We start from the raw sequence: 27266 nt of genomic DNA, 5'->3' as shown, positions 1-27266 counted from the left end.
CTAATACTTCACATTTGATCTATATTGTAATATTCATGCCTTCACGGATTGAGTCATCTGACCAATGTAAACTAAGCCATATGAGCACTGCATGCAATATATTACGTTTTTTTGTTTTGCAGTTGGAAAACCTCATTTTCCATTAAGAGTGATGGTTTGAATAACACTAGTGAACTGGCAGGCTGCAAAATTGTTGCATCTGTAATGTCCTGTGACGGGGGGAAATAGTAACAGACCACAGAGATCTTTGTTCTTTTTCCCCTGACGTGCAGCTTTGACCAATCGATCCCATAGACTGCAACCCCTCCTAAACGAAAACAAAGCTTCAGGGATTTGCAATGGTCTCAATATTTCCAGTTCCTCTCTATATGATGCTGTTAACTTTATTGGATTTGGGATTACATGTGATGACGCATGTGAGAGGAGTTTCTTCTTGGCGTATCTCTGGGTGTTACCAAAGCGTATTTCGATGCAGCTTTGACTAATTTCTTAGTATATCCGCTGTTCACTGAATGTTATATCAGGTAGTTAGCATTCGAAAAATAGTAATTCTTTTCAGAACACAGGAGAGAAGTACATCAGGGAGAGAGCTTGAAAACACATGTATTCTCATGCAATGCTAAACCCAAAAGGAAACAAAAGTGCTTTAAAAGCAGGGGAAGCAAAGCCAGTTGAAAGAGATGGGAAAGAGGCTTTGTTGCATTGAAGGCCCAAACACAAGACTTGACAAACTGGGATACGAATAAGAAGCAGGAAAATGACAGTCGCAGGAAAGCAAAAGAATGGTAAGCAACTGGCAGGCTTCAAGCCCCTATATGCTCTTGATAAGCCCAGAATATGTCTTTCCCAACCAGCTAGCTGTGCTGTCTTGTAGGATTGTCCCTAAAATTAAGACAACCTATGGCATAACTCTACAAACATACATACCGCATTTAAAGGTAATCACCATTGACTCAAGATGCTGACAAACCACTGGATCAATAGAGCGAACTGGACAGTAGTATCTGGCAACTATTTAGGGAGCGTTAAACAACATACTGTCAATAGAAGTCCTTGGCAAAATACTCCAATTTGTTGAAATGGATCACTCACCTTCCATTCTCCATCTTTCTTCACACTCCGAATCACACCGTTAATGATCTCTATGTATAAAAATGTTTAAAAAAAACAAGAAACAGATTAATTGGGCACTCATCTAAGATAATTTACTGGAATATTGACGTTCATTTACACATGGAGCTTTGCAGAGCCAAGTTAGCTATATGAGAAAGTGGTAACAATCTGGACACAGAACAGGTAAGGGGGTAAGGGTTATAGTTTAAGTCTTCCACAGATACTTAAACAGGTTTCTTAAAGTGAGCAGATTGACTTGATAGATGTTAACTGCCACTCACACCATATTAAATAGCAGAACTTAGATCATGTGAGCCTCCTTCCAGATCCTAATATTTTCCTTACACTCCAAAGTTATTTTAGGGCTTGTGTCCTATTGCGTGATTTATGGTTGAAATCTCTTTATTAGTTTCATAACAAAGAAAACATAGCGTTACCGTGAGCCCCTTTACTCACCTCCTATGGCGCAGACAGGAATACACTAAACAATGCCCCAAACGCTTCCCCCACCCCTCTTGGAACCGCAGTGTTGAGGAATAATATAATGAACCTGGTCTCACTTGTCTTGCTGTGTTATCCTAATTAATACTCTTTTGGTGGGGGTCAACAGTAGTGTCCATGAGGCGAAGGAGACATAGCTATCTGGGACATGCAAGTTATTAGTATTCTGAGGATAGTAAGGCGATAAAAGGGTGTCAGAGTTCTTATCCTGAAGTGCCTTGTGCTGAAAGGGTTGGAGTCAACCTCTCCATCCCCAGTATGTACCAGAGCAGGGGAAGCCAAAGTAGGGGTCTTCCCTGTACCCCAGTGTGACAGGATGTTCTGTATGGCTGCCCCAAGGGACAGTTCAATCTGTCTGCCCCTGCGTGACTTAAACAGGAAGGTGAGTACATTGGGCCTCTCTTCATCAAACAGGTCACTTATGGAGGGACACCCTGCTCATTGCCACTGTTGGAACGCTGTTGGATCTAGCCCCGGGGTGAAATCCAGAATGCCAGCTATCGGTGTCAACAGCGAAGCGGAATGAGATCACTTGCCTGATCCCAGAAGTCTAAAAGACGTTTTGGTAACAGGGGATGAATAGAGGCTTCCTGGCAGGCGTTCTTGTACAAGAAGGGGAGTTTCCAAAGGTGCTGTGCCACCACCACTCTGTCCTTAAAAAGGCAGAGCTTCTCAGATTCCTCCTGAGACCATTCGAGAAGAAATCACAGCTGTGCAGCTTGGTAACAATGTAAAGGATTAATGATGCCCAGGCCTTCCTCATTCGGTGCTCTGTAGCTGTGCTCCTTCCGCATGTGGGAGCGAGCATCAGCCCATACAAAGCAAGTCAAATCATGTTGCAAGGCTTGAATAGTGCCAAGGGGAGGTTTGACTGGCAGGGCTTGAAAGAGGAATAGGATCTTAGGCAGAATCGAAATTTTCGTATGATGGTATGACCTCCAGCCGATGAGGTCTCTTATTATGTTGGTGTATGTTCTTATAATTAAGGGATGCAGTAGTCTTAGTTGAAGGGGCCAGTTGAATACCCAAGTATGGGATGGTATTGGGTAGACACGGGCCCGGACCGGCTAAGGGGCCGGTGTGAGAGAAAGGTTAAGGACCTGAGAATTATGCACACTTAATCAGAGGCCTAACACCTGTCCAAAGGTCACCAATTCATTCAAAAAAAGCTGGTGGAGAAGTGGCCGGCTGCTCCTGGGCCACCAGAACATCGTCAGCATAAAGACTGATGGAGTGCGTGCCCCCCCCCCCCAAGAAATGCCCTTGATGTCAGGATTATTGTGTATCCGCTGTGTCAAGGTCTCCAAGTATAGCGCAAAGAGCAGAGGCGAGATGGGACACCCCTGTCGAGTGCCTCTACAGATAGGGAACGGGGCTGATGTCTGCCAATTTACCCAGACGGTTGTGACCGGATGGCCATAATTACTGAACCTCTCTCCAAAGCCAAAGTGTTTAAAGGTAGCCTCTAGGTAGGGCCAGTGGACCCGATCAAAAGCTTTCTCGGCATCCACAACCAAGAGCATTTACACTCGGTCGGAACATTGAGCCTTGTCAATTAAGGGCAAAATTATTTTTGTGTTGTTGCTACACTGGTGATGGGGAATAAAGCCCACCTGGTCTGGGCCTATGAGATTTGGTAAGAGAGGGTTTGAGCAGGCCACCAAGATGTCAGTGAATAGCTTGAGATCGACATTAAGTAATGATATCGACCAGTAAGAGGCACATTGATGTCTATCTTTGCCTGGTTTCAGTATAATGACAATGGACGCCTCCAACATGGATGACAGGTTTGAGTCTGGGGCCTTGATGGAATTAAAAAGTTGAGTTAGGAAAGGAGCAGGTGACCTTCTCCACCTGGATTGGGCAGTCCCTATCACTCGATTTAAACATGATTAGGGTCATATATTTGCCTCCTAGCTAAAACCTGACTGCACACCGAGTTTAAGAGAGACATTTTCTCCAAGTTTTTAACCTATTACCATATCCTGAAGTAAAGTTTGATTGCTTGTTTACCTACACTACCACTGAAGAGTCCAATACCTAAAATGATTAACTTAATTACCCACTGGAGAGATGCCCTGGGACCGCAGTGGTAAACAACTGTGCCTCTAGGGTTACTACTAAGATAATTACCGATTGCTCCAAGACTCATTGAGAAGGCCATGCAGTGTCCGGCATGCAGTAGCTTTAGTAGTTAGGTACAGAACTCAACTACACTTCACACTCGATAGCCTGCTGCCTCCCTTTAATTTGTTGGTGGTGCTCATAGTGATCTATGAAGTATAGTTCTTCCTCCGAGAAAAAGTTAATATTTATTCCTGGTGTGTTCTCCATTTTAAAGTGTTATAACCCAGATGGACGGTTAGATTACGGTTAATTTTTGCCTGGATTCACTGTTAACTGCAATCCCTTTGGCACTTCAAACCCACGTTAAGAACGATGTTTAACCTCAAGGAAAGCACACAGTGAGTTTAATAGAAGAGAGCGTGCACCCACAGTGCATGGAAAATATTTTGTAAATGTGACAAAACCTCAGCATCACGTCTTTGTTAAGGATACAGTGTTGACTCCCTGCCAAATCCACAACTAGTAGCCTAGGCTCAATGGCAGAAACGACCTGAGGATGCACCTGCTTGTGCAAATGCCTCAGCTGAAGACACTGTGACCGAATGACAAAGGGGCTAAGACCCACATCGTGAGTGCGACTGTACACTAGCACTCAGTGAGACATTAAAATCCTCATTTGCTAGAAACAAGAACATTCAGCTACAGATCTAACTCTATCAATAAAACGGTTTTAGTTATCTTCCTTCCCCATCATTACAGCCAGCCCAGTCCACAGCAATGGTCATTCAAGAAATCTATTCCCACTGAATTACAACTGACCAATTTTGAAAGGAAAAGGTGCCACTGGTCTAAAATAGTAGTTTAAAGCAAGTGCAAAGACTAATGGAATTCTGTGCAAATACAAAATTGAGACTCCTAATTTCCTCAATTCTGGTTTAATGCTTCATTCTACAAAACAGAACAACACGAATGAGCTCTGGTCCAAACCTTTGTAAGATGCCCCTTCGAACCGCTTGCCTACCCTTCTGCTGTACACACAAGTGAGTCGAGAACTGCAGGGTGGACTGCACTACGGGTCTTACACAATCTGAGTGTTACGAAAAATTAGCCCATCATTGGTGTATCACAAGAAAACAACAGAAAGTAACTCTCGTTCAGAACTTTGTAAGTGGGGCCTTCTGACATCCTGCCACCTCTAATCTTGGGTTAGCTGCATCGTTTGCGAAGCACATGAGCAGCGAATGTTTATCAGCGAATGTTTATCAGCACATGCTGGGCGTGAAGCTCGAGGACTGTTGAGTACCAGAGGAAGTCATGATGGTCACTTCCTCTGTTTGCCATTGTGCTGTGTGAAGCCGGAACAAGATAACAGAGCGCCATTTCACCAAGTACCCCTTTACGCATCTACTGAAACTCAAATTTGTTAACATATTCAGGCCTGAACGATTCTTCCCGCCCCAAGCCATTCACAATCTGCAACTGACCATTCCCCCGCAAAGGACTAGGAGGCCGCCATTTATTTCAAGCTCTAGGCTGACAGTGTCTTAACATGTGCATTCGGAAGCTGCTTGACACTTCATAGATTGTGTATTCTCACACCTCTGCACTGCACGTTCTGCTCCTCGCCAAAAATACATTTCAGTACATGAGCCTCAAGAGCATGGGTGGATCTGCCCAGGGGTATTGCAACACTGCCCGCAGAGAGTGCCCCTAAAAGTGTTTGGTGACAAGGATACATAAGTAAAAAACATTCACTAATACATTTTTACTGGTGTGTGAAGGGTCACGGGGAAGAACTCATTTGTACTACACATTCCAGTGGATGCTCTTTTCAAAAATATTTTCTTAACTCCCCATAAATTTCTTTAAAACACCTCATAAAAAGTGTCCTGTCACTAATAGAAAGAACGCCACTCTCCACTACATGTAGTCCAAGGTTATCCTTGACCTTTCTTAACCTTATGAATTCTGTGGACCTCCTGTCCCTCGCTGAATACTGCTGGAACTCGGGGATTAAGGTCTAAGTAGCAGCTGAAATTTGAACTTCAAAACAATACAAACAAGCATTTTCAATGCAATACGTCTCGCATTTGCGAGAGTTAGAGCTATTGGCGTTGTAAATGCATTACTGGACTGTTCTTGCCACATAAATTGGTCAAGCCAGCCGCATAATTTGTTCCTCTGTCACATAATTCCAGTGTTCCTGCATATACCTAAAGCACTTCCATTTATCTTATTCCTCTATCTGCAGCAAACACATGAAAATATTGACAATTCGCATCCTAACTTAAATTTAGCAAGAATAGAATAACACTTTCACCGCACCACCATCAGAGTTGCTGCTGGGCTAGCAGACACACTGTGGATACTAAAAAGGATGTGCGAAGAGGCATGCAATGTAGACAAGTCTAACATAACATAGCTTTGTGTTCCTTTGCCACTTCTGCATCAGCCCTGACCTGGCCAATGTGCTGGCTAAAAGCCCAGAAATTTAAAAACACGCATTATTTTGCATGTGATTCACTGCACTTTAACATTAAGCAATGTCCTTCTGCCAGGAAACCGTTCTGTGTTAAAAGGGATCCAAAAATTGATAAATAATTCCCTTAGTTTGTATTCATCTCTGGGAAACCCTTGTTCCCTGGCTTAGAAAACTGCAGAGCAGCTTCCTTTCAGAAATTTGATATATCCAGACTCCAGCACAAAATACAGTGTCGTACAGGGCTATGCATAACAAAGAAAATCAATTGAAGTTGAAGACGACTGGGGTGTTAATAGTGGATACAACACATAAAATATAAAAAGACATGAAATTCAAGAGTTACACGATCACCTTATTTTAGGCTCCCTACCATGCAGTGCTAATTTAACCCTAACCCTTCCCACACTATATACTGCTTATAAGTAATTGATCATATGAATACAATACATTTTTTAATTCATTTTATGGTTAACTTTAGCCGCCGACTTGGAGGTGAGCTATTCTCTTGTTTTGGGGCTGGGAAGGGTTTCTCATTCCGGTAATCTTTTGCCATAATTTCCATGGGGCACTAAAACACGCATTTGTCTATAAACGAGCAGCTCCCGTTTGGTGGGTGAACTCGGACGCCTCGTAGTGCAGTACCGGTGGAGGAGCCCTTTGCAACAGAGTGCAATGCTTGCCTGCTCCAACCTCGAGAAAAGAATAAATAAATCCTGCGCTTCTTTCCTGAAGAGAAGTAAAACAGAGCATGTACGGCGCCAGAGACACAGGATGTCTAACAAGAAGCAGACACTAGGCAGGAGGGAGGGAGGTGGGGCCATCACATGCTGAAACAGGAGGAAGCATGACGTAGTGTTATAGCCAACAAAAAAGTTCTCTTAGTGAGATCGCCTGGGAGGAACTAAGCACACCAAGGGAGGGACACTTAGAAAAATGCACCAGTAAAAAGGAAGCAGAAGAAAGAACAAATGGCAAGAGTAGACTTGGTTAAAAACCCATAGACTGACTACATGTCAGTCACTGGGGAAAATAAATTTCCCCGTTTTTTTTCACTATTTCCATCTTTCCTGTTTTGAAATGTAGACATGTATGTGCATCCTCGAAAAATTTACTCTCAAATTTCTATTGTATTTTCATTATATTGCAATATGGACGTGTCACTGTTCAAATAGGATGCACAGAAAAAAACACAAGCTACTTTAGAGAGGTGTACCTTTTAAATGCTGCAATCCAAAAGTTTTCTTTCTAAAGTGACAACTGCGCAGTGTAAAAGTCTTAATATAGGTGTTCACAGACGAACACTGCAAAAACACACTTTTTTTTCAAACCAACAGCAGCCAGAGGAGCTGATACCATCACAACCTACTGATGGCCTCCAGTGCTCATGCCACAAACTCCTTGAAAGGAGGAAGGAACGAGCAGTCAGGGACCAGTCCCTTGTCTGGATCAGCAACCATTCACTTTTTGTAGATTTTTCTCCTTTAACACAATTGCAGACACGATTCCTGCAGGATATGTGTGTGTGACTGCGCTCATTCTTCACGCCAGGTAACAATCAGTATACAGCACAAGACATTATTTTTATGCGTCAGCATAAGGTGCATATGGATGGGTCACGTCCTGCAAGGTGGCCATATTAGGTTCATGTGAATCGCTCACCCACCCCACCCCACCCAATATATAATCTCTAGAAAAACATAGCCATCATGTAGTGTCGCTCCCTCTCTGAAGGGTAAACGACTGAACAAGTTAAATAAGCAGCTTCTGTTTGGTGGGTGAACTCTCAGACTCCTTGAAGCGATGTACTGGCGGCGCAGCACTTTGCAACGGAGTGCAGTGCTTGCTGGCTCAGACCACAAGAAAGGAACAAATAAATCCTGCGCTTCTTTCCTGAAGAGAAGTAAAACAGAACCCGTACGGCGCCAGAGATAAAGGATGTGTTACAAGCAGCAGCAGCCACCAGAAGGGAGGAGGGAGGCGGGGCCATCACACCCTGTAATAGGAGGAAGCATGACAGTGCGACAGCCAACAAAACTTTTCTAAGTGAAATCGCCTAGGTGGGAACTAAGCACACAAAGGGAGGGTCATTTAGAAAAATGCACCAATAAAAAGGAAACATTTAAGAGAAGCACAATAAAGAACAAATGGCAATAACGGGTGTGGTTAAAAGCCGAAAGGTTGAATACAACATGTCTTGCAGACATTGCTGCGCGTTGCCTATGCTCGACCTAAAAACCATACTGAAACAAGTTTCATCAAGAGAATGCACACAATATGAAATAGTATGCTTAATCCACAAACAATACACAAAAAATCGACTTCATTATTATAACGGGAAGATTGAAGCTTTTAAAAATTGGGTTTTATTTCAAAAAGACGAAGTGATGTGCTAGGACTTACATACAGGTTCAGACAGGGACAGAAAATAGAATTGGGTACCAAAGTAAAAGTGCCCCCAATCAGTGAATTAGATAGCTAACAGAGGCCCATGTTTGCAAATTGCTGCGGATTTTAACTTGTAATGATAAGTTGTGTAAGTGTTTTGTGAGGTCTGTAAGAATGCATGGATCTGAACATCCTACAGGCAATATTTGTCTTAATTAACAGTAAAAAAAACAGCCATGACGACCATAGAACAGGCTCACAAACAGCCAAAAAATGACCTTACACACCAACCTATCAGACCAGCCATCTCACTACCTGACTGCCCTATAGGCCAGTCCGAGAGTACTAGTATTTCAATTTGTCTTTTTTGCTCCCAATGCGTGTTCTCATTTTATCAGCACACATCAGTGCTTCATTTGTAACCACCAAATGTCCACACAAGATTCACTTTACTGTGTTTTGGCTTCTCCCGTAAATCAAACTTCATTTTCAGTCTCCAAGTTCAAATCTCTTCACATTTAAGGAATGTATTCAAATTTAACATCATGATTTTTATGTATGTAGACTTTATTAATCTGCCAATATTATTTATCTTCCCCAGGTTAAGAACTGCTGTGTATCACGAATCCAAAGGCCACTGCCAGTGTACTGGGCACCTGTGTTGAGAGACATGCCCCTCCAGCTCGCAAACATTTCCCTTTAAAATGTCCTACAAACAAAACTGACAAAATAAGACAACAGCACAACATAGACATCACTCTACATCAACCACTCATTTCCCAGTCAGTCTGCCACAACTGGACTGAATTAAATGTTACAATTACACTGCAAAATATGTTCTTATTAGAGAAGAATATTGTTGCATGTATGTAGGAATATATTTATTCAGCATTCAACGAATTTCTAAGCACTCAATAAGTTGACCTCTTCTCTCAGCTCCTTGCCCACTCATCTCTGTTCTTCCAACAAAGCCCTTCTGTTCACTGAAATCCATGTATTCGATCCACTCATATAAAGACCTCTCTACAATCATAGCCAGTGGGGTCAATCAAGTTTTACTGCTGCATCACTTGACTGCTACTGAAAGAACATCCTTATTCCTGGTGTTACATTGAGTCTTGTCTCTTCGCCAGCTCATTCACACTCCACCAGTCTGTCTGTCTGTCCTTGGAGCATATAACCATTCACAACCTCTGACAGTCTTGGTCCATCTATTACTGCTGTGTGGCAGTCCCTCCATTGGTCAGTTTATCTCTGCATGTCAGTTGGTCAGTCCTTCCTGATACCCATCAGTCAGCCCTGGGATGCTTACGTTCATCTGTCCTTCTCTCCATTCTTCCTTTCATTTCCACTTCTCCCACCCTACCTAGCGCCTAGCAACCAATCATCCAGCCACTGTTCATCCTTCATCTATCCATTTACCACTGAACGTTGGTCCATTTATTCCTCCAACTCTCTCCCAGATGCATCTATTTCTACTCACCCACATCCATCTATACATCAACCCACCGCTGCTGATCCCCCAATACCTCCTCCATCCTACACTGGCCCAATCCTAACCACCCCCTTTTCCACTCTCCTCACAGTTTTGATGCAGCCCATCAGCACCCCTCCAACAGCTCACCCTTTTTATTGTTGACTCCGTTTGATCCCAGGCCTACATTTCACCCAATTAAGTAGAGCTCATACATTTCACCACCCCTTATACAGCCTTTTTGCTACATTCCATCCACTTACTACCCTTCCCTTCTTCATTTCTACAACACTCTTCTTCCTTCACTTCCCTCTTGTTTAATCATTTTCCATCAACAACCCCATCCATTCAAGTCAAGCACAGGCATCTGAAGTAATTCAATAGCCAGCAATCCCTCTACACGCAAAGTTGCAGACTAACTTGTAACTAAAATACTTGCCTTATGCGCTCAATTTAGCCCTGGGTGGAATGTTATCCAAGCAGATAAGGAATGTTGAAAAACCTGTTCAAGGACAAATTGAACCTTTCACCTGACAGACAACATGGATACCAGAGTACACCACAGAAACTGCCTGTGGGTTTGTGCCACTTTGGAGGACTTTGTAGTGCAGCCAAATATACAAGTGCACTTCAAATAGCCTGATTCTTGCAACATATCAACAGTAAACTGTATATAGTCACTTTGGGACAGTCACTGAACTTCACGTTTATGCATAAAAAGCTACTAGCTCATTCCTGTGGGACTTTGATCAAAAGAGTATAAATGGCACCATCCTTTTCATTCACTTTGCCATCTAAATTTGTTGACCACAATGAATGTCGATTTCACCTGGGGGATCTTTGCAAGCAGACGGAGATAGAGTATTCCAGTTCATGAAGAGGCTCTGCAACAAATAAAAGTACTAAATATCACCAATATCACCTGCACACCTTTGTAGCTGTCATTTTTTTTTTTGAAGAATAATGAAAATCCTTAGTAAGAAACATATGTTTGACCTTTAATTAAAGTGATTGATAAAATTCAGAATATTGAATTTTCCCCTGTAATCCATGAAAGTGAGGATCAGTAGAACATTTCAGATTTAGCAGTTTCAATGCAGTCGCCAAAAGCAACACTCCTGGATTGTGCTTACCTGATAATACCCCTTCTATGACTAACGCACCTGTTGTTCTGTTCAATTGGTTCTGCCCTCAACACCTACATGTACTCACAGCTAGGTCTTATGGGGTGCGAAAGACCCAGGTGAATAGCGTAAACGGTTTCGGTTTGTGGTCAATCTTCAGAACAACAACAGATATTTAGTAACTGTGACAGATGCTAATAAAACTCAGAGCAACTCAGACTTAAATATTCCAATTTCACCAGTCCCAGAACAGAAATCAAGTTTTACGCAAAGAAATACAGCGACGAAATCTCAGCTGAAATCAATAACGTCCACTTTGAGAACATTAAAAAAAAAAAACGGCACACAGATCTCACAAATATGTTAGCCTGGTAGGATTACCATATGGCAGAGGGAAGAATTGGTACAGCCACATTAAAGTATTGGTCTAGACCCTACTGAAAAAAAATGTGGTAAGAGTTTTTCAGAATGCTAATGTTCAAAAGTGGATGTCACTTACATGAGACTTCACAGTGGAAGCCTCAACGCCATGAACTAGAATTGGTAGTTTATAAAAGGTCATAAATGACGGCGCAATAACTACCAAGAGCTTTCGCAAATTCTTTGTAAAAAGTCCTCGAAGGAACAAAAGACATGGGTGAATTTCTAGTAAGCTCAAATATCTCGTCAGCAAACATGGCAAATATTCTAGAGTCTGTCCCGTGAACTGACTGGAAAGTCAGGCCACACAGGGTACGACGATGTTTTGCTCTCAACAAAGAGTCCAATTATAGTTTTATACAAAGTCCCATAAAATATCAGAAATATTACTACACAGAAACAATACATTTTTCAAGCCACCTAGTTGACAGGGAGTAAAACTAGAACAGTTGAATGAAATAATACAAAATAAAAAGGTTTTCAGACAGGAACATTTGTAGATTGACATATCACAGTTCCTTAAGAATGTTTTTTATCTTGGCTTCCTAGCTACTTCAGACATTTTAATTGCTTGCAGGTAAAAGTAATTAAGAATTTTGTATATCTCGGGATTGAAGGAGGCTGGCCTGGTTTGTAGTGGGTACCACAGGTACTTTACACCTTATACCAGGTCCAGTTATCCCTTATTAGTGAAATGTAGTCAGTGCCTAGAAGCCAGGCTGTCTAGAGGTAGCTTAGGCAGAGCAGCCAAGGCTGAACTAGGAGACATGCAAAGCTCTTGCAATACCACGGTAGTCACCCAGTACTCACACACATGAAAGACAATACTCTGTGTTACCAAAATAAAAGATACTTTATTTTAGTGACACAATGCCAAATATATCTTAGAGGCTATACTCCCTTAGGAGGTAAGTATTATACATAAAAATACACTAGTAACCAAAATCAGGTAAGTAAACAGACATAAAAAAGTGCAAATAGTGAAAGTCACCATAGGTTACAATGGGCATGGGGAACACAAACCATATACTAAAATAGTGGAAGGTGAATGTTGCTTTCCCACCTAGGCAAGAGTAGTGTGTAGAGGGGCACTGGAAGTGTAAGAAAACACCAAAGGTAAGTAAAGTACCCCACCTCAGAGCCCAGGAAGGCAGGCGTAAAGTAGAGCAAGTTTCCTCAGAACACACTAGAAGTCGTGACAAAGAATAATGCAAAAACCAAGCAAGACTGCAAGACACCAACGATGGATTCCTGGACCTGAAGACCTGCGGAGAGAGGAGACCAAGTTCAAGAACAGCTGAAGAGTCCAGGAAGAACAGGAGCTCCTGCTAACCCGTACGAAGGTGCAAAAGTGGAACCTCTGGTTGGAAGATAAAGTCAGAAATGCACCAGAGAAGACAGCTACAGGTTCCTGCTTGGTGCAAGAGGTGTCCCACGTCAAGTAGACGGATGCAAGCTGATTTTCGTCGTTGGATTACGACAACAAGCCTAGGTTCGCGCAGGAGACGCGTTTGGCAGGAAAAGCAGCTACCTGGTCCCAGGAGGGACCTTCGGGTCTCAACTCAGGACGAGTAGACAGAGGGGGCTCTCTGCACTTTAGAGAGCCCACAGAGGACCAGGCAGCACCCACAGGAGTCCCAGGACACAGGGACAAAGAAGTTCTAAATGGAGGTCGTCGAAGCACTACAAAGGGATCCCATACTGCCGAAGAACAACTCAGGGAGCTGAGCATCACAGGATAAAGTGCTGGGGACCTGGGCTAGGCTGTGCACCAAAGATTTCTTGGAGAAGCACACAGAAGCCCTAGGAGCTGCAAAACACGCGGTGCACAGGGGTACGGTCTGGCACGGGAAGGCAAGCTCTTACCTCCACCAAATTTGGACAGTAGGACCTTTGGACAGTCAAACTCGCTTTGGTCCATCACCTGTGTTCCAGGATCCACGCTTGTCGCCAGGAGAGGGGACACAGAGTACTGGTTGTCGCTGCAGAGAGGTGCCTGCTGAAGCAGGGAAGGGACTCCATCACTCCACGAGAGATTCCTTCGGTCCTTCTGGTGCAGGATGAAGACACGCATTCCTCGGAGCATGCATGACCTGGAAACTATTGCAGGAGCTGAAGTTACAGAGTTGCAGTAGTCGTTGTGGACACTTTGTTGAAGGTTGTAGAGTTCCTGGAGCAGTTCTGCGGTTGATCCAACAGTAAAATGCCTGTCTGTGATGTGACAGCAGCTGGGGCTGCAGTGGAAACCTCAGAAGGCTGGTAGGGCAGTACTGGAGGCATGGTGGAGCCCCCAGAGTGCATGGGATTGAGCACCCAATACTGGAATCAGTATTGGGGTACAATTCCCATTTATTAGACATCTCACATGACCATATTCAGGGTTACCATTGTGAAGCTACATATATGTATTGACCTATATGTAGTGCACACTTATTATGGCATCCCCACATTCACAAAGTCCAGGAAAATGGGCCTGGACTACGTGGAGGCACCTCTGCTAGTGCAGGGGTGCCCTCAGACACAGGTACTATGCACCTAGCCTTCAGGGTCTAAATGTTACGTATATAGGTGACTTATAAGTGACCTGATGCAATGACAGTCCTGACGAAGTGCTTGTATGAGCTCCTTATGGGTGGCAAAAGAAGTACTGCAGCCCATAAGGATCTCCTGGAACTCCAATGCCATAGGTATATACTAGGGACTTAAACAGGGGGTGGGGGGGGGTCCAGCATGCTAATTTGTAGTGAAATATAGGGTCACTAGACTATAGTGACAAATTTAGAAACAGAGAGCGCATGAGCACTGCAATTCTGATTAGCAGTACTCCAGTGATAATTCAGTGAAAACACACTGACAAGCAGGCCATAAACCATTAGCACTGGGGTCCTGACTAGCAGGATCCCAGTGAGGCAGTCAAAAACATACTGACATCAGGCAGAAATTTGGGTAACATGCCAAGAAAGATGGTACTTTACTACAGGGATATCAAAAAGGAACAAAATGTCAGTGTGTGCCTAAGTTACGTCTGTAATCTAACTGCAAGTAAGTGTACAAACATGGTTTAAGGCTCTGTGAATTTCATAGGTAAGCATGCTTATTTTAATTAAGCATGGCAGTCGCACAGTTGTTTAGTGCAGGCCGATTTTCTAAACACACATTAAAATCAAACCCACAATTTCTTTAATAGTATAGAAAGTGCAATAAAAACATATTTCTTAGTGATTCAAATTTTGCTGCTCACTATCTGGCCACTTCAAATGTAGACTTTATAGAGTCTAAGTCGGAACATTGACTGAACTTCATGTTTGTGCACAAAAACAGCAGCAGACAAAGTCCGTTTTCCTAGCAAAGTTTTTGAGCATATAATTGGGTCAATCGCTACTGATACTGAGCTAGTTTTTTGAAAAACCTTTAATTGTCATCTTTTAAACACACGACAACAAATAACAAAGCTGCACCTCAATAAAGCATAGCACTCTTGCCTCAGAGCCACTCGCAGCCTACAACAAATTAAACATTAATGCAGGAACATATATTAGAACTGATGCTGAGCTAGTTAAGCAACAAAGCTTTCTTCCATGTTCCAGCATATTCCTTAAGCATAGGATTAGCAGGCACTATTCACGCTGAAATGAAAACGACAAATGCATTTCACCATTTGAGGCACAGCATTACAGCTTTCGATTTACACATTACCATACAAGCCAACCTCGTATAAGGAAAAGCCGCTCTTGATATGCATGCATAAAACTCATAATAGACGGTGGAATGTGTCAATTTAATAGAACAGTAACATATATAGGACAGGGATCGATTCAGCCAGTGGACCTGTATATCCCAAGGGCCTCCTCGTCTTCCCTTATGCAAGCTTTTCGACTATTCAACTTCTGTTGGGTCTGTTCTGTATTTGCTAGACTATTTATGGCTGAAATACCAAGCAAAGTCCACTTTCGTATGTGATTTAGTTCCTTTTTTGCTAAAATGCTTTGGGTATGGTACATAGAATTTAAATTGTATGGTCTCCTGTTTGGAGTTGGTGGAGTGCTGGCCTGATGAACTCCAATTGCTTTCATTTGAGGGCAAATATTTCATTGTTTATAGTGATTTTTTTGGGGAAGGCGATATTTCGACTCCATCACGAGTACTGACTGGGCTTTTAAGCTCCTAATTTAAGGACCCGCAATGCCATGCTAATGGCAAACTGTGTGATATACACGCCAACTAACTAATATAACGTGTATTTCTAAACAGCATGTTCAACCCAAAGGGCATCTTAGAACATAACAAGAGGTAATTGTTACCCACCTCATCTGTACTCATTTTATTGACCTCAGAAGGATAAAAGGCTCAGTGGACGTGTAGGAGTTGAACCCGTCACTATATAGTCAACACAGAATCCTGTAGTAGATACACAGCTTCGCTGTGCATAATCCTGGCCAATAACTCCCTCCTCCTGCCTCCTGCCTGTTCTTTATTGACAACCGGAGGTTGCTTCATTTTACAGGAAATTTATTTGATTGGGGTGAACAAAGAAAGTTATTTGAGAGTAAAAGATTAATCTCATATATATATATTTTTTTTTTAAAGATCCCATTTCTCCCTGGACCCCCACCCGAGTGGAGATGCTACTGAATTCATCCCTTAGAGATGAAGAGAATACAGGAGAATCTTCCGGCCGTATTTTCTTGTCCAACAAACATTTAAAGCTGTGGGAAAGGAGGGTGAGCAGATAGTAAGAAGACAAACCACATCCATGGAAACAGCTCAATATCTGGTATGTGGACTGAATGCATCCTCATCTCTGGGTTTTTCATGGAGAAATCATTACTGTTGCACTGCATCAAGTCTAAGCATATCGTAAACAAACACACAATGAGAACGCAACAGAAAACAGAATAAAGTGATCTAGTGCTGTACTTTAAAAACGCAAAAGGTGTCAGAATGTCTGAATGAGTTGCAAAAGAAACACACTCAAGTACTACTAGGATCACACAAGTATCAGTTTGCCATGTGAAACAGGCCTCTGACTAAGACTACCAATGCCAGGAGGTCAATCTGATATTTAAAATGTGGAACAACTAACAATAACAGATATTGTATATGGTCCGCCTGAGATGGAGCCTGAATTTGTGTCACAATGCCCAAGATCTTGAACAATATTTTATATGGTTGACAGTCTGAACTCCGAAACCATATGTTCTATTGCTAATTATTTTACTAAATGCTAAGCAGGAAAGACTAAGGGTACAGCGAGTATGCATGTGTGATGCTCCTACACAAGAAACTGTGCTGCCTTTTTCCTTATTTACTCATAATTATAGCTATTAGAGGAGTGGGTGACTAACCTCAGGAGGTTAAGGTTTCTACATGGAAAATGATCTTGGACTTCTAGACTTGTGCAGTTACCTTCAGCGCAATATTTCTGGGCAGTTTAGAAGGCGAGGACAAGATTTGGGTAATAGTGCCTTAGGTGCCAACATGTGATAAGAGTAATACAAGAAAATGGGACCTCCTGTAGGTGTGGCTTAACAGTGCAGCAGTCTCAAGACATAATATATGCAACAGAAAAAGAGCTTTAAAAATTGTGACCGATAGAAGAGCTTTTGTTCTGCTTTCATACCAATTCGCTTGAATACACAACAACACTTCGTTTGGCAGAAGTTGTGAGACTCCATTGAAAAAGAGTTCCGGAATTCCAGTCTTTGCCTTGCGGGAATACATATGCTCGATACTGCAAGACAAAGTTGGTTACGGTGACAAGCCAGTAATTAAGGCGATGGCTTCATTTATTTATTAGGAAAAGGCAGTCACTGGCAGTAGGCCCTATGTATTTATTGAGAAAGGCATGTTTTAAAGTCAAAAGGCATTTAAGGTTGACTGTTATGCTATGCTAAGATCTGCAGAGAAGCATTTTGTTACATAGAATCTCACAGAATACTATAGTAGACAACTGTTTGGATGTTAGTTAACCCTGGGGGTAGAAGGTCTGCATTATGAAGATCCTTGTTAGAACTTCATAGGAGGGACTGTACACTGGTTTTTGATGCTACCTTGTGAGAAAGCTTATGCTTAACATATTGGACCTGAGATGGGAACTGAGAGAAGATAATAACAGACGTTGCAGGCCCTCTTGTTTCTTTGGGCAAAACTGTGATCAATGCCATAGGTTTGTTTTGTTTATTACAACGCCTTAAGACAAGAGAAGCAGGCCTGACATATGAAACAGGAGCTATTCCACGGTGTTAAAGGCTGTTAACAGTTTTTAACATGTAAACACACATATTACCGTAGTCAGCAAGTCTGACAAACCCATGAACTGCAGTAATCCTTGGCAGGCTTTCTAAGTAGGGTTGGCTACTTTTTGCCAATTTTAATTTTATATTTGTCTTTTTAATACAGTACGCCTGAGGGTTGCTGTGTGGGAAAGCCTACTCATGATACAGTAGGACTGAATATTAATAGTCATAAGCCAATGCAAAGGCAGTAAGCTTGATTGGCTCACTGAGAAAAGTTGTCATAGGTCCGATCTGTTCATTGTAAAATGTGACAAACAAAAGGCAGTATGCACGCATTTTTATTGTAGAAAGATAGACTTACAAGGCCCGTGTAGACTGATATTTTGTTACACTGAATCTTACAGATCACTCTAGTAGGCAAGGGCAGGGATGTGGAATTCCTATCGCCCGACGCCCGGGACATCTTGTTTGGGGTCAAGGGCAACAAGTTTTTATGTTTACTTTGTCCTTGGGACAAGTAGGCCCAACCCCCTGCAGCACAAACCCTTTGGCTGCCTGTTTACAGAGAGTGGAACTCTCTGCAGTTGAGGTAATGTGTTTCCAAAAGATAATGCTGTTCGAACTTGTATTTATGGTTCATTATTTGAAAGCCTTCATTATTAGGGTGAGTGCTGTAAATAAATGTTTTAAGGTCACACTTCACTACTGACGTTGGTTCCAGTACAAAAAAAAAAAACGTGTACACACATGTTTGAAAAGTTTAGGCTAAGAGGCTAAGTATAATGCTCCCAGAATGCTCTCTGATTATATGCAAATGAAGTGTCATTTAGTAAAATGTGGTGATGAATGCTAGTATTTCCCAAAAATATTTCTAATGGAAAATCAGTGTAACCATTTTCAACACGATTATGGGAAGCATGAAAATAAACAAACACTGACAAAGCCAACTGATCTGACATATTTTTATAAGTCTTTTAGTTTCATCAATGCGTGTCTTGTTTTGACATGGCTTTTGTAACACTTTATTGTTGTGGGAGCTACCAGGCCCTCAACATTGTAACAAACACTGGCAAACCCCCCCCAAAACGTTTTTGAACTCTAAAAGCACATGTTGCCACCAGCGGCATAACAAAGGCCCCGCAGCTGCCCTCCAGGGAGCCCCTTCAGCACAGCACCTGCCCTGAGTGAGTCTGGAGAGGGGGCTCCTCCATGTTCTTTGCAAAGGGGCACCCTCCAGTTTCGTTACGTCACTGATTGCCACTGTAGTTCCTGACACTGAACAAAACTACTTTGTGTGGCAATATGCTCCTTGTGGAAGAGCAGAATGCGATCACTCACAGTAAAGCCAGCCGAAAGAGAGAGAAATAGAAGTTTAATAAAAACAAAATGTCTTTGTTAACACCAGACCTAATTAGGGACCAAGACCCACATGTAGGTAGCTTTTTGCATGTCGCAAACAGCACATTGCGATGCACAAACCCAGTTTTGCGATTCAGTAACCTGGTTACCGAATCACAAAACGGGTTTGCGACTCGCTATTAGTGAGGGGTGTTCCCTTCCTAATTGCGACTCGCAGTGCAATGTAGGATTGTTTTGTGACCGCGAACGCAAACCAATCGCAGTTTGCACCCATTTCAAATGGGTGCTAACACTTTCACAAAAGGGAAGGGATCCCCATGGGACCCCTTCCCCATTGTGAATGTCACTGTAAACATTTTTTCAGAGCAGGCAGTGGTCCTGCTCTGTCTCCAGCAGGCCACCATTCGCGAGGGGGTCGCAAATTGCGACCCACCTCATGATTATTCATGAGGTGGGCATTTGCGAAGCCCTTGTGAATCACAGATGGTGTCAAGGACACCATCCTACATTCGGATTTGCGACTCGCAATTTGCAGGTCACAAATCTGAACCTACCTACATGTGGCCCAAATTTTTAAAGAAAGTCACAAAAGTGCACCCATGGTATATGTCGTACCTCTGTAAAATATTTGTGAACTGTATTTAAGCATGGGTAAATACGATGTGAAGATTTGCTCATGTGAAAATCTATTGAGCATTTGCAAGTTCATTTTCCCTCCAGCCACTTTCTTCCCAACTCTGGAAGAAGTTCTAATTCTGCCATTGTCCGGAGTAAATGTCCAACCTTTCTTATTATGGGAAAATATTAGAGAGAAGCTGGTAAAAATCTTAAAAACATGCAGGTTAGTAGGTTTGCAGACTCAAAGGCATTCCAGCCCTGGAACTATTGCTTACTGCTTCCTCCAGCCCCAGTATGCAGATCTGCAGAAAGGTGGCAAAATAAGGAAATTGCTACAGTAGGGATTGAAACTGCAAGTATTCAAGCCCTACTATGGTAGTAGCCCTGGCATAATCAGAGAGGCTATTAATTGCTGCCATAATTTGTCGCCACACTACATGGCACCAAAGGGACAAGTAGATCTTTTTACAGGACAAGTAGATTTGAGAAGCAACCTGTCCCCTGGACAAGTAGATATTTTAATAAATTCCACACCCCTGCAAGGGTGTTAGCGTTTTTTATCCCCTCTGACAAAGGCAGGGATTAATAGATGTGCACTGTCAGATTTCTTGTTATGCTCTCTTAGGAGGGGTTGTACATTATTATGCCAACTACAAAGTTGTATGCATTTGTCTTTTTATGACTAAATACCTTATGGCTGACTTATGGGAAAGCCTTTATGCAATACAGAAGGTCTGGGATGATTAAGGTGAAAAGCCAGTGATTAAAGTTGTAGGTAAGATTGGTTAATTGGGAACAATTAAGTCAGATGCCACAGGCGTGAACAGTTTACTATGAAAAGTTACAACAAAAACAGAATGCCTTTCTTATATATTTTTGTGACAGCTAATAGACCTTTAAGAGTGGATTGGTATTACAGCTGGTCAGAACCAGAGGCCAGGAATTCTGTTGTTTGGAATTTCAAAAACTGTCAGACGAAGTACACTAAAAACACTGCCTACTACAGCACATCAAGGTAGAAGATTCAACCTTTTATAATCCTTCTTAAACTCTCCATAACCCTCCCATCTCTCCCAGGGGAGCTGATATTGCTCTGATGTATATGTTTTTCATATCTGCAAATTTATGACTTCATATCAGATGGCTGTCTGTGGGAAACAGTATCCTTAATGCAGAAGGCCTGAGTTGGTTCATTATATTATTTTTAGTATTTATATAGGGGAGACCTAGCCAAAAGGCAAAGAAGGGTATTACCAGGAACATGTAAGCTTTGGAAGTTACAAAAGGAACATAGAGGAGATGGGAATTCAAATAAGTCAAGGAGCTATAGTATGAAGTGGTGTTTTAAGTCTTTCTTGAAAGAAAGAAGGTTAAGATTAGAGTTATGACGACAGGCCAAAGATAGGTCATATGCCGGAATGGTTTATTGGGAACTGTTGTGTCAGATTCCATTGATTTGATCCCTTTATGAAAAAAAAGGTATAACAAAGGCAGTAGGCTGGACCTATATACACTAAAAAACAAGTCCAGTATACTTGGTTTAAAAGAGTGGTGTAGGAAGTTGGCTATGTATGTACTATTTCAAAGTAAGAAATAGCATGCACAGAGTACAAGGGTCCCTCTTAGAGGTAAGATAGTGGCAAAAAGAGATAATTCTAATGCTCTATTTTGTGGTAGTGTGGTCGAGCAGTAGGCTTATCAGAGGGTAGTGTTAAGCATTTGTTGTACACACACAGGCAATAAATGGGGAACACACACTCAAAGACAATTCCAGGCCAATAGGTTTTTATATAGAAAAATATATTTTCTTAGTTTATTTTAAGAACCACAGGTTCAAGATTTACAAACAATACTTTAAATGAAAGGTATTTCACTTAGGAGCTTTAGGAACTTTGAATTAGCAAAATAGCATATACAGTTTTCACACAAATGGCAATAAGCTATTTTAAAACTGGACACAGTACAATTTTCAACAGTTCCTGGGGGAGGTAAGTGTTTGTTAGTTTTGCAGGTAAGTAAACCACCTACAGGGTTCAAAGTTGGGTCCAAGGTAGCCCACCGTTGGGGGTTCAGAGCAACCCCAAAGTTACAACACCAGCAGCTCAGTGCCGGTCAGGTGCAGAGGTCAAAGTGGTGCCCAAAACACATAGGCTTCAATGGAGAAGGGGGTGCCCCGGTTCCAGTCTGCCAGCAGGTAAGTTCCTGCATCTTCGGAGGGCAGACCAGGGGGGTTTTGTAGGGCACCGGGGGGGACACAAGTCAGCACAAAAAGTAGACCCTCAGCGGCACGGGGGCGGCCGGGTGCAGTGTGCAAACAGGCGTTGGGTTTGCAATGGAGTTCAATGGGAGACCAAGGGGTCTCTTCAGCGATGCAGGCAGGCAAGGGGGTGGGGCTACTCAGGGTAGCCACCACCTGGGCAAGGGAGAGGGCCACCTGGGGGTCGCTCCTGCACTGCAGGTCGGATCCTTCAGGTCCTGGGGGCTGCGGGTGCAGTGTCCTTACCAGGCGTCGGGTCTTTGAAGCAGGCAGTCGCGGTCAGGCGGAGCCTCTGGATTCCCTCTGCAGGCGTCGCTGTGGGGGCTCAGGGGGGTGGACTCTGGCTACACACGGGCTCGCAGTCGCCGGGGAGTCCTCCCTGTAGTGTTGGTTCTCCACAAGTCGAGCCAGGGGCGTCGGGTGCAGAGTGCAAAGTCTCACGCTTCCGGCGGGAAACGTGTGTTCTTTCAAAGTTGCTTCTTTGTTGCAAAGATGTTTCTTCTTTGGAGCAGAACCGCTGTCTGCTGTAGTTCTCGGTCCTTTTAGATGCAGGATAGTCCTCTGAGGCTTCAGAGGTCGCTGGACTCTGTGGAACGCGTCGCTGATGCAGTTCTCTTGAAGTGGGGAGACAGGCTGGTAGAGCTTGGGCCAAAGCAGTTGGTGTCTCCGTCTTCTCTGCAGGTATTTCAGCTCGGCAGTCCTTCTTCGTCTTAGGTTGCAGGAATCTAGTTTCCTAGGTTCTGGGGAGCCCCTATATACTGAATTTAGGGGTGTGTTTAGGTCTGGGAGGGCAGTAGCCAATGGCTACTATCCTTGAGGGTGGCTACACCCTCTTTGTGCCTCCTCCCTGAGGGGAGGGGGGCACATCCCTATTCCTATTGGGGGAATCCTCCAAAATCAAGATGGAGGATTTCTAAAGGCAGGGGTCACCTCAGCTCAGGATACCTTAGGGGCTGTCCTGACTGGTGGGTGACTCCTCCTTGTTTTTCTCATTATCTCCTCTGGACTTGCCGCCAAAAGTGGTGGCTGTGTTCAGGGGGCGGGCATCTCCACTAGCTGGAGTGCCCTGGGGCATTGTAACACGAAGCCTGAGCCTTTGGAGCTCACTGCTAGGTGTTACAGTTCCTGCAGGGGGGAGGTGTGAAGCACCTCCACCCAGAGCAGGCTTTTGTTTCTGTCCTCAGAGAGCACAAAGGCCCTCACCACGTGGGATCAGAAACTCGTCTCTCAGCAGCAGGCTGGCACAGACCGGGCAGTCCTGCACTGAACAATTGGGTAAAATACAGGGGGCATCTCTAAGATGCCCTCTGTGTGCATTTTTTAATAAATCCAACACTGGCATCAGTGTGGGTTTATTATTCTGAGAAGTTTGATACCAAACTTCCCAGTATTCAGTGTAGCCATTATGGAGCTGTGGAGTTCGTTTTTGACAGACTCCCAAACCATATACTCTTATGGCTACCCTGCACTTACAATGTCTAAGGTTTTGCTTAGACACTGTAGGGGCATAGTGCTCATGCACCTATGCCCTCACCGGTGGTATAGTGCACCCTGCCTTAGGGCTGCAAGGCCTGTTAGAGGGGTGACTTACCTATGCCACAGGCAGTGTGAGGTTGGCATGGCACCCTGAGGGGAGTGCCACGTCGACTTAGTCATTTTCTCCCCACCAGCACACACAAGCTGGCAAGCAGTGTGTCTGTGCTGAGTGAGAGGTCCCTAGGGTGGCATAAGACATGCTGCAGCCCTTAGAGACCTTCCCTGGCATCAGGGCCCTTGGTACCAGGGGTCCCAGTTACAAGGGACTTACCTGGGTGCCAGAGTTGTGCCAATTGTGGAGACAATGGTACATTTTAGGTGAAAGAACACTGGTGCTGGGGCCTGGTTAGCAGGGTCCCAGCACACTTCTCAGTCAAGTAAGCATCAGTATCAGGCAAAATGTGGGGGGTAACTGCAACAGGGAGCCATTTCCTTATAGGTGGGTTGGTAATACACTGGGTTATAGGCTGCAGACAGGTATTATGTTACATGGAATCACAAAACGTACTGCAGTAGGCAAGGGTTCTGGTGTTGGCTACCCTCTCTGACAAAGCCTTGAGGCATAAGATTCAAACTGTGATAACCCGTGTTTACGTTCTCTTAACAGGAATTGAACATTGTATTGTCAACTATAATTGTGTACATAGTTGTAATTTTCAGATTATGCCTGATGGTTGTCTTCTGGAAAAGCTTATGACCATTCAGTAGACCTGAATGGGTATGGCATCAAAACAACAATAAAGGTTGTAGGCTTGGTTGGTGCACTGGGAAGAATGTCATTTGTCATATGGGTGATCAGTTTATTATAAATGTTACCAGGCAGTAGGCCTCATTTATTTGTTGTGAAAAACGTTTACTAGAGTCAATAGACCTTTAATGGTAGATTGATGTTACACTGTGTTAAGCCTCTAGAAAGATAGGTCGCTACATGAAATTTCACATGCTACCATGGTAATGAAAGATTTTACTGTTGGTTACCCCCTCTGATAAACCCTTTGGGGAGTAGATTTACATAGACGAGGGGTAGGAGGAGTTGTACACTGTTATTCCAAATGTAATTGTGTACATATTTGTATTTTTAGGACTGTATATCTGATTTATGTCTTGTGGCAAAGTTTATGATCAATACAGTAGGCCTGGGTTGGTTATGGTAATATACCAATGATAAACGCTATAAGTCAGATTGGTTCACTAGGGAAGGTTGTGTCAAATACCATTGGCTTGATCAGTTTATTATAAAACGTTACAGCAAATTCAGTATGCCCCACATATTTATTCTGAGAAACATATGTTAAAGCTTACAGACAATCATGTTACCACGATCTCACAGAATACCGTACAAGGAAAAAAAAAAAAGTTTTGGTGTTGGTTGCCCTTTCTACAAAAAGAAACCTGTGGTAGATCTGTACTGGGTTAACCCTCACTAGACACTTTTCGTAGGTTCTAATAGATTTAGATATCTGCCAGGCTCTTTGAATAAAATGAATTCATAAAACTATACACATACACATGGCTACATCTATTTACATATTTACAGGCATGGGTTCAGACCTGTTTTGCTAATTATCTGGTTAGTGTCATTCATAACCTGCTACTGCCGATGACAGCATAACAGACCAGTGAGGCTGCTTTTCTGCTGATCATGTGTACATCTGCCCGAGTGTGTTTCATTGCCAAAGAAGGCGAGTTCTGTTCTTTAATTTTCTGTTTTCTCATTATCCCCTTTTTTAGGTCTCCTTTCATTTCTTTACATTGCATTTTTGATTTTTAAAGAGTTTGAAGTGTACCCTGCAGCTCCTCAGCCAGTGGTGAACAGCCACTAGCTTGTTGCTCATTTCAACTGCAGTGTGGTGCTTCCCGCAAGGCCAATGCTTATAAAACGAGCATCCTTCTTGGGATGATACTGTCCATAGTGTACCACTGCTTTTCGGGATAATCACCCTGTTTAAAAGCATTGCGTCGAACATCTTCGACTGGTACAGCAATGACACAATATGCACAATAACATTCAAGCAAAGCTGCCCAATGCAATGTTTTCTTAGTGGACATCTTGTAATCATTTTGTGCATAGTATAACACTGTTTAACTGACAGTGAAGCTTGGGACTTTAATGAAACTGGACACTATGTACTATATTACTATATGACTGCCGCTGGTTTTAGACAACAATATAATTCCTTTTACTGTTACTTATTTAGTTTATTCTGCACAAACGTGTTCCATTTGTGCGTGTCTTTTATTGTGTATGGTAAGCAGGTAAACAAAACATTGAGTCAGGGGAGAACGAATGGATAAATGAGTGACAGACTGCAGTCATGATGACTGATTGAAGTGCTTAAATTCACTAGTAACTGAAGATGTACTTTTCAAGTATAAGCCAGGCCTCTTGGTATTGCCAATGCTTGCCTATACATTTTATAAGAACTAGCACATTTAGGTAATTGTCTTACAGCAAAAACATTATTGACTAGGTAATATAATATTTTTGTATATGCTTCCAATTTTAAGTTGTTTGATTTCTGATTAATATTGATATGCTCTCGTATGTATGTTTTACTGAGTTCAATCGGATAAAAATTAATTAAAATTGGTTGGTGTGTATTTAGGAGACATCTTTCAAATATAGTTCTCTTAAGCGAGAACAGAAGAGGCCTGCTATTTGTGCAAAGGTATAGCTGGTATAAAGCCTGCAAATGTATAAAAGATTCTAGAACGTAATTGACTTTGATATTGGTGCCTTTGCAACTTGGATAGAAATGGGGGAAGTGGGGTGACAGGGGTAGACGCTGGAGAAATTTCCTGTGTGTGTGAGACAACATGGAAGAAGCAATAAGGAACAGTAGTGCTGAAATGATATTTCCAATACAGCGGCCTCTGCACAGATTCGAACATTTGGCATAGACAAAAAAGGTCGAGGCTACGCCATATTTTTGCTTTACAAAGAACTGTCACAGCACAGACCTCCTGCTGGAACCATCCAACCCACTACAGCCACAATGCTTGCAGCAAGTCAAACGTAGTGCTCCAGATTGCCAACAGCAGCAATCCTCAAACAAAGAGGCCTGGTTGGTATATGACACCACAGGCACTCAGTAGGCTTTTTCAACTAGCATATCAAAAGGGCTAAACATGAAGGAGTCATGCACACTCAGTGAATGTGCATTATGGAAACATTTAACATCCAAGGCATTCTTTCAAATTACCGAAAGAAGTTGTGACAGGAAAAAAGGGAAGCCTTTATACTAAATTTAATTCTACAGTACCCAAAATTTAGTTCTGATTTTAGTACTTTAGGGTGCACTCCGACAATCAGAACCTTGAAGGTGGGTGCAAATTCACAACAACAGCCGTGTAAGGCTATACACCACGTTGTTGCACTAATTGAAAAGTAATGATCAGGTTTGGAAAGTATTGGAGGTAAGAGCCATGCCACAGCATTTCCATTCAGATGCAATAAAGTCAGGTTGCCTCAAGTGCTTTCTTGTGGCTCACAAGAAATTATATTTTGGCCTACAAGGTTGTTAAAGACAAAAGCCACAATTTTTATATGACCACCAAAGGTCAATGGATGCACTGCTATTTTGTTAATTTAGACTTCTTGAGGTTTAGGGGGAAAAAAGAACAAAAACTAAACAGACTTGCAAAACACTGCAATACACATATGAAGATATATTACCCCTGAGCAGGCCATGAA

General features: G+C 42.8%; 1 protein-coding gene across 1 annotated transcript in view; it reads right to left on the bottom strand.

Moving 5' to 3' along the window:
* Positions 1-27266, bottom strand: part of STXBP2 (syntaxin binding protein 2) — a 193394-nt gene that overhangs the window by 131248 nt on the left and 34880 nt on the right. Inside the window, exon 2 of the mRNA XM_069230358.1 lies at positions 1093-1142. Coding sequence (XP_069086459.1) covers positions 1093-1142 — 50 coding nt within the window. The remainder of the gene's footprint in view (positions 1-1092; positions 1143-27266) is intronic.

The sequence above is a fragment of the Pleurodeles waltl genome, chromosome 4_2 (genome assembly GCF_031143425.1).
Source record: "Pleurodeles waltl isolate 20211129_DDA chromosome 4_2, aPleWal1.hap1.20221129, whole genome shotgun sequence".
In the NCBI taxonomy this organism is placed as follows: Eukaryota; Metazoa; Chordata; class Amphibia; order Caudata; family Salamandridae; genus Pleurodeles; species Pleurodeles waltl.
Note: the sequence above shows the minus strand (reverse complement) of the source record. Positions and strands in the feature narration are given on the sequence as shown.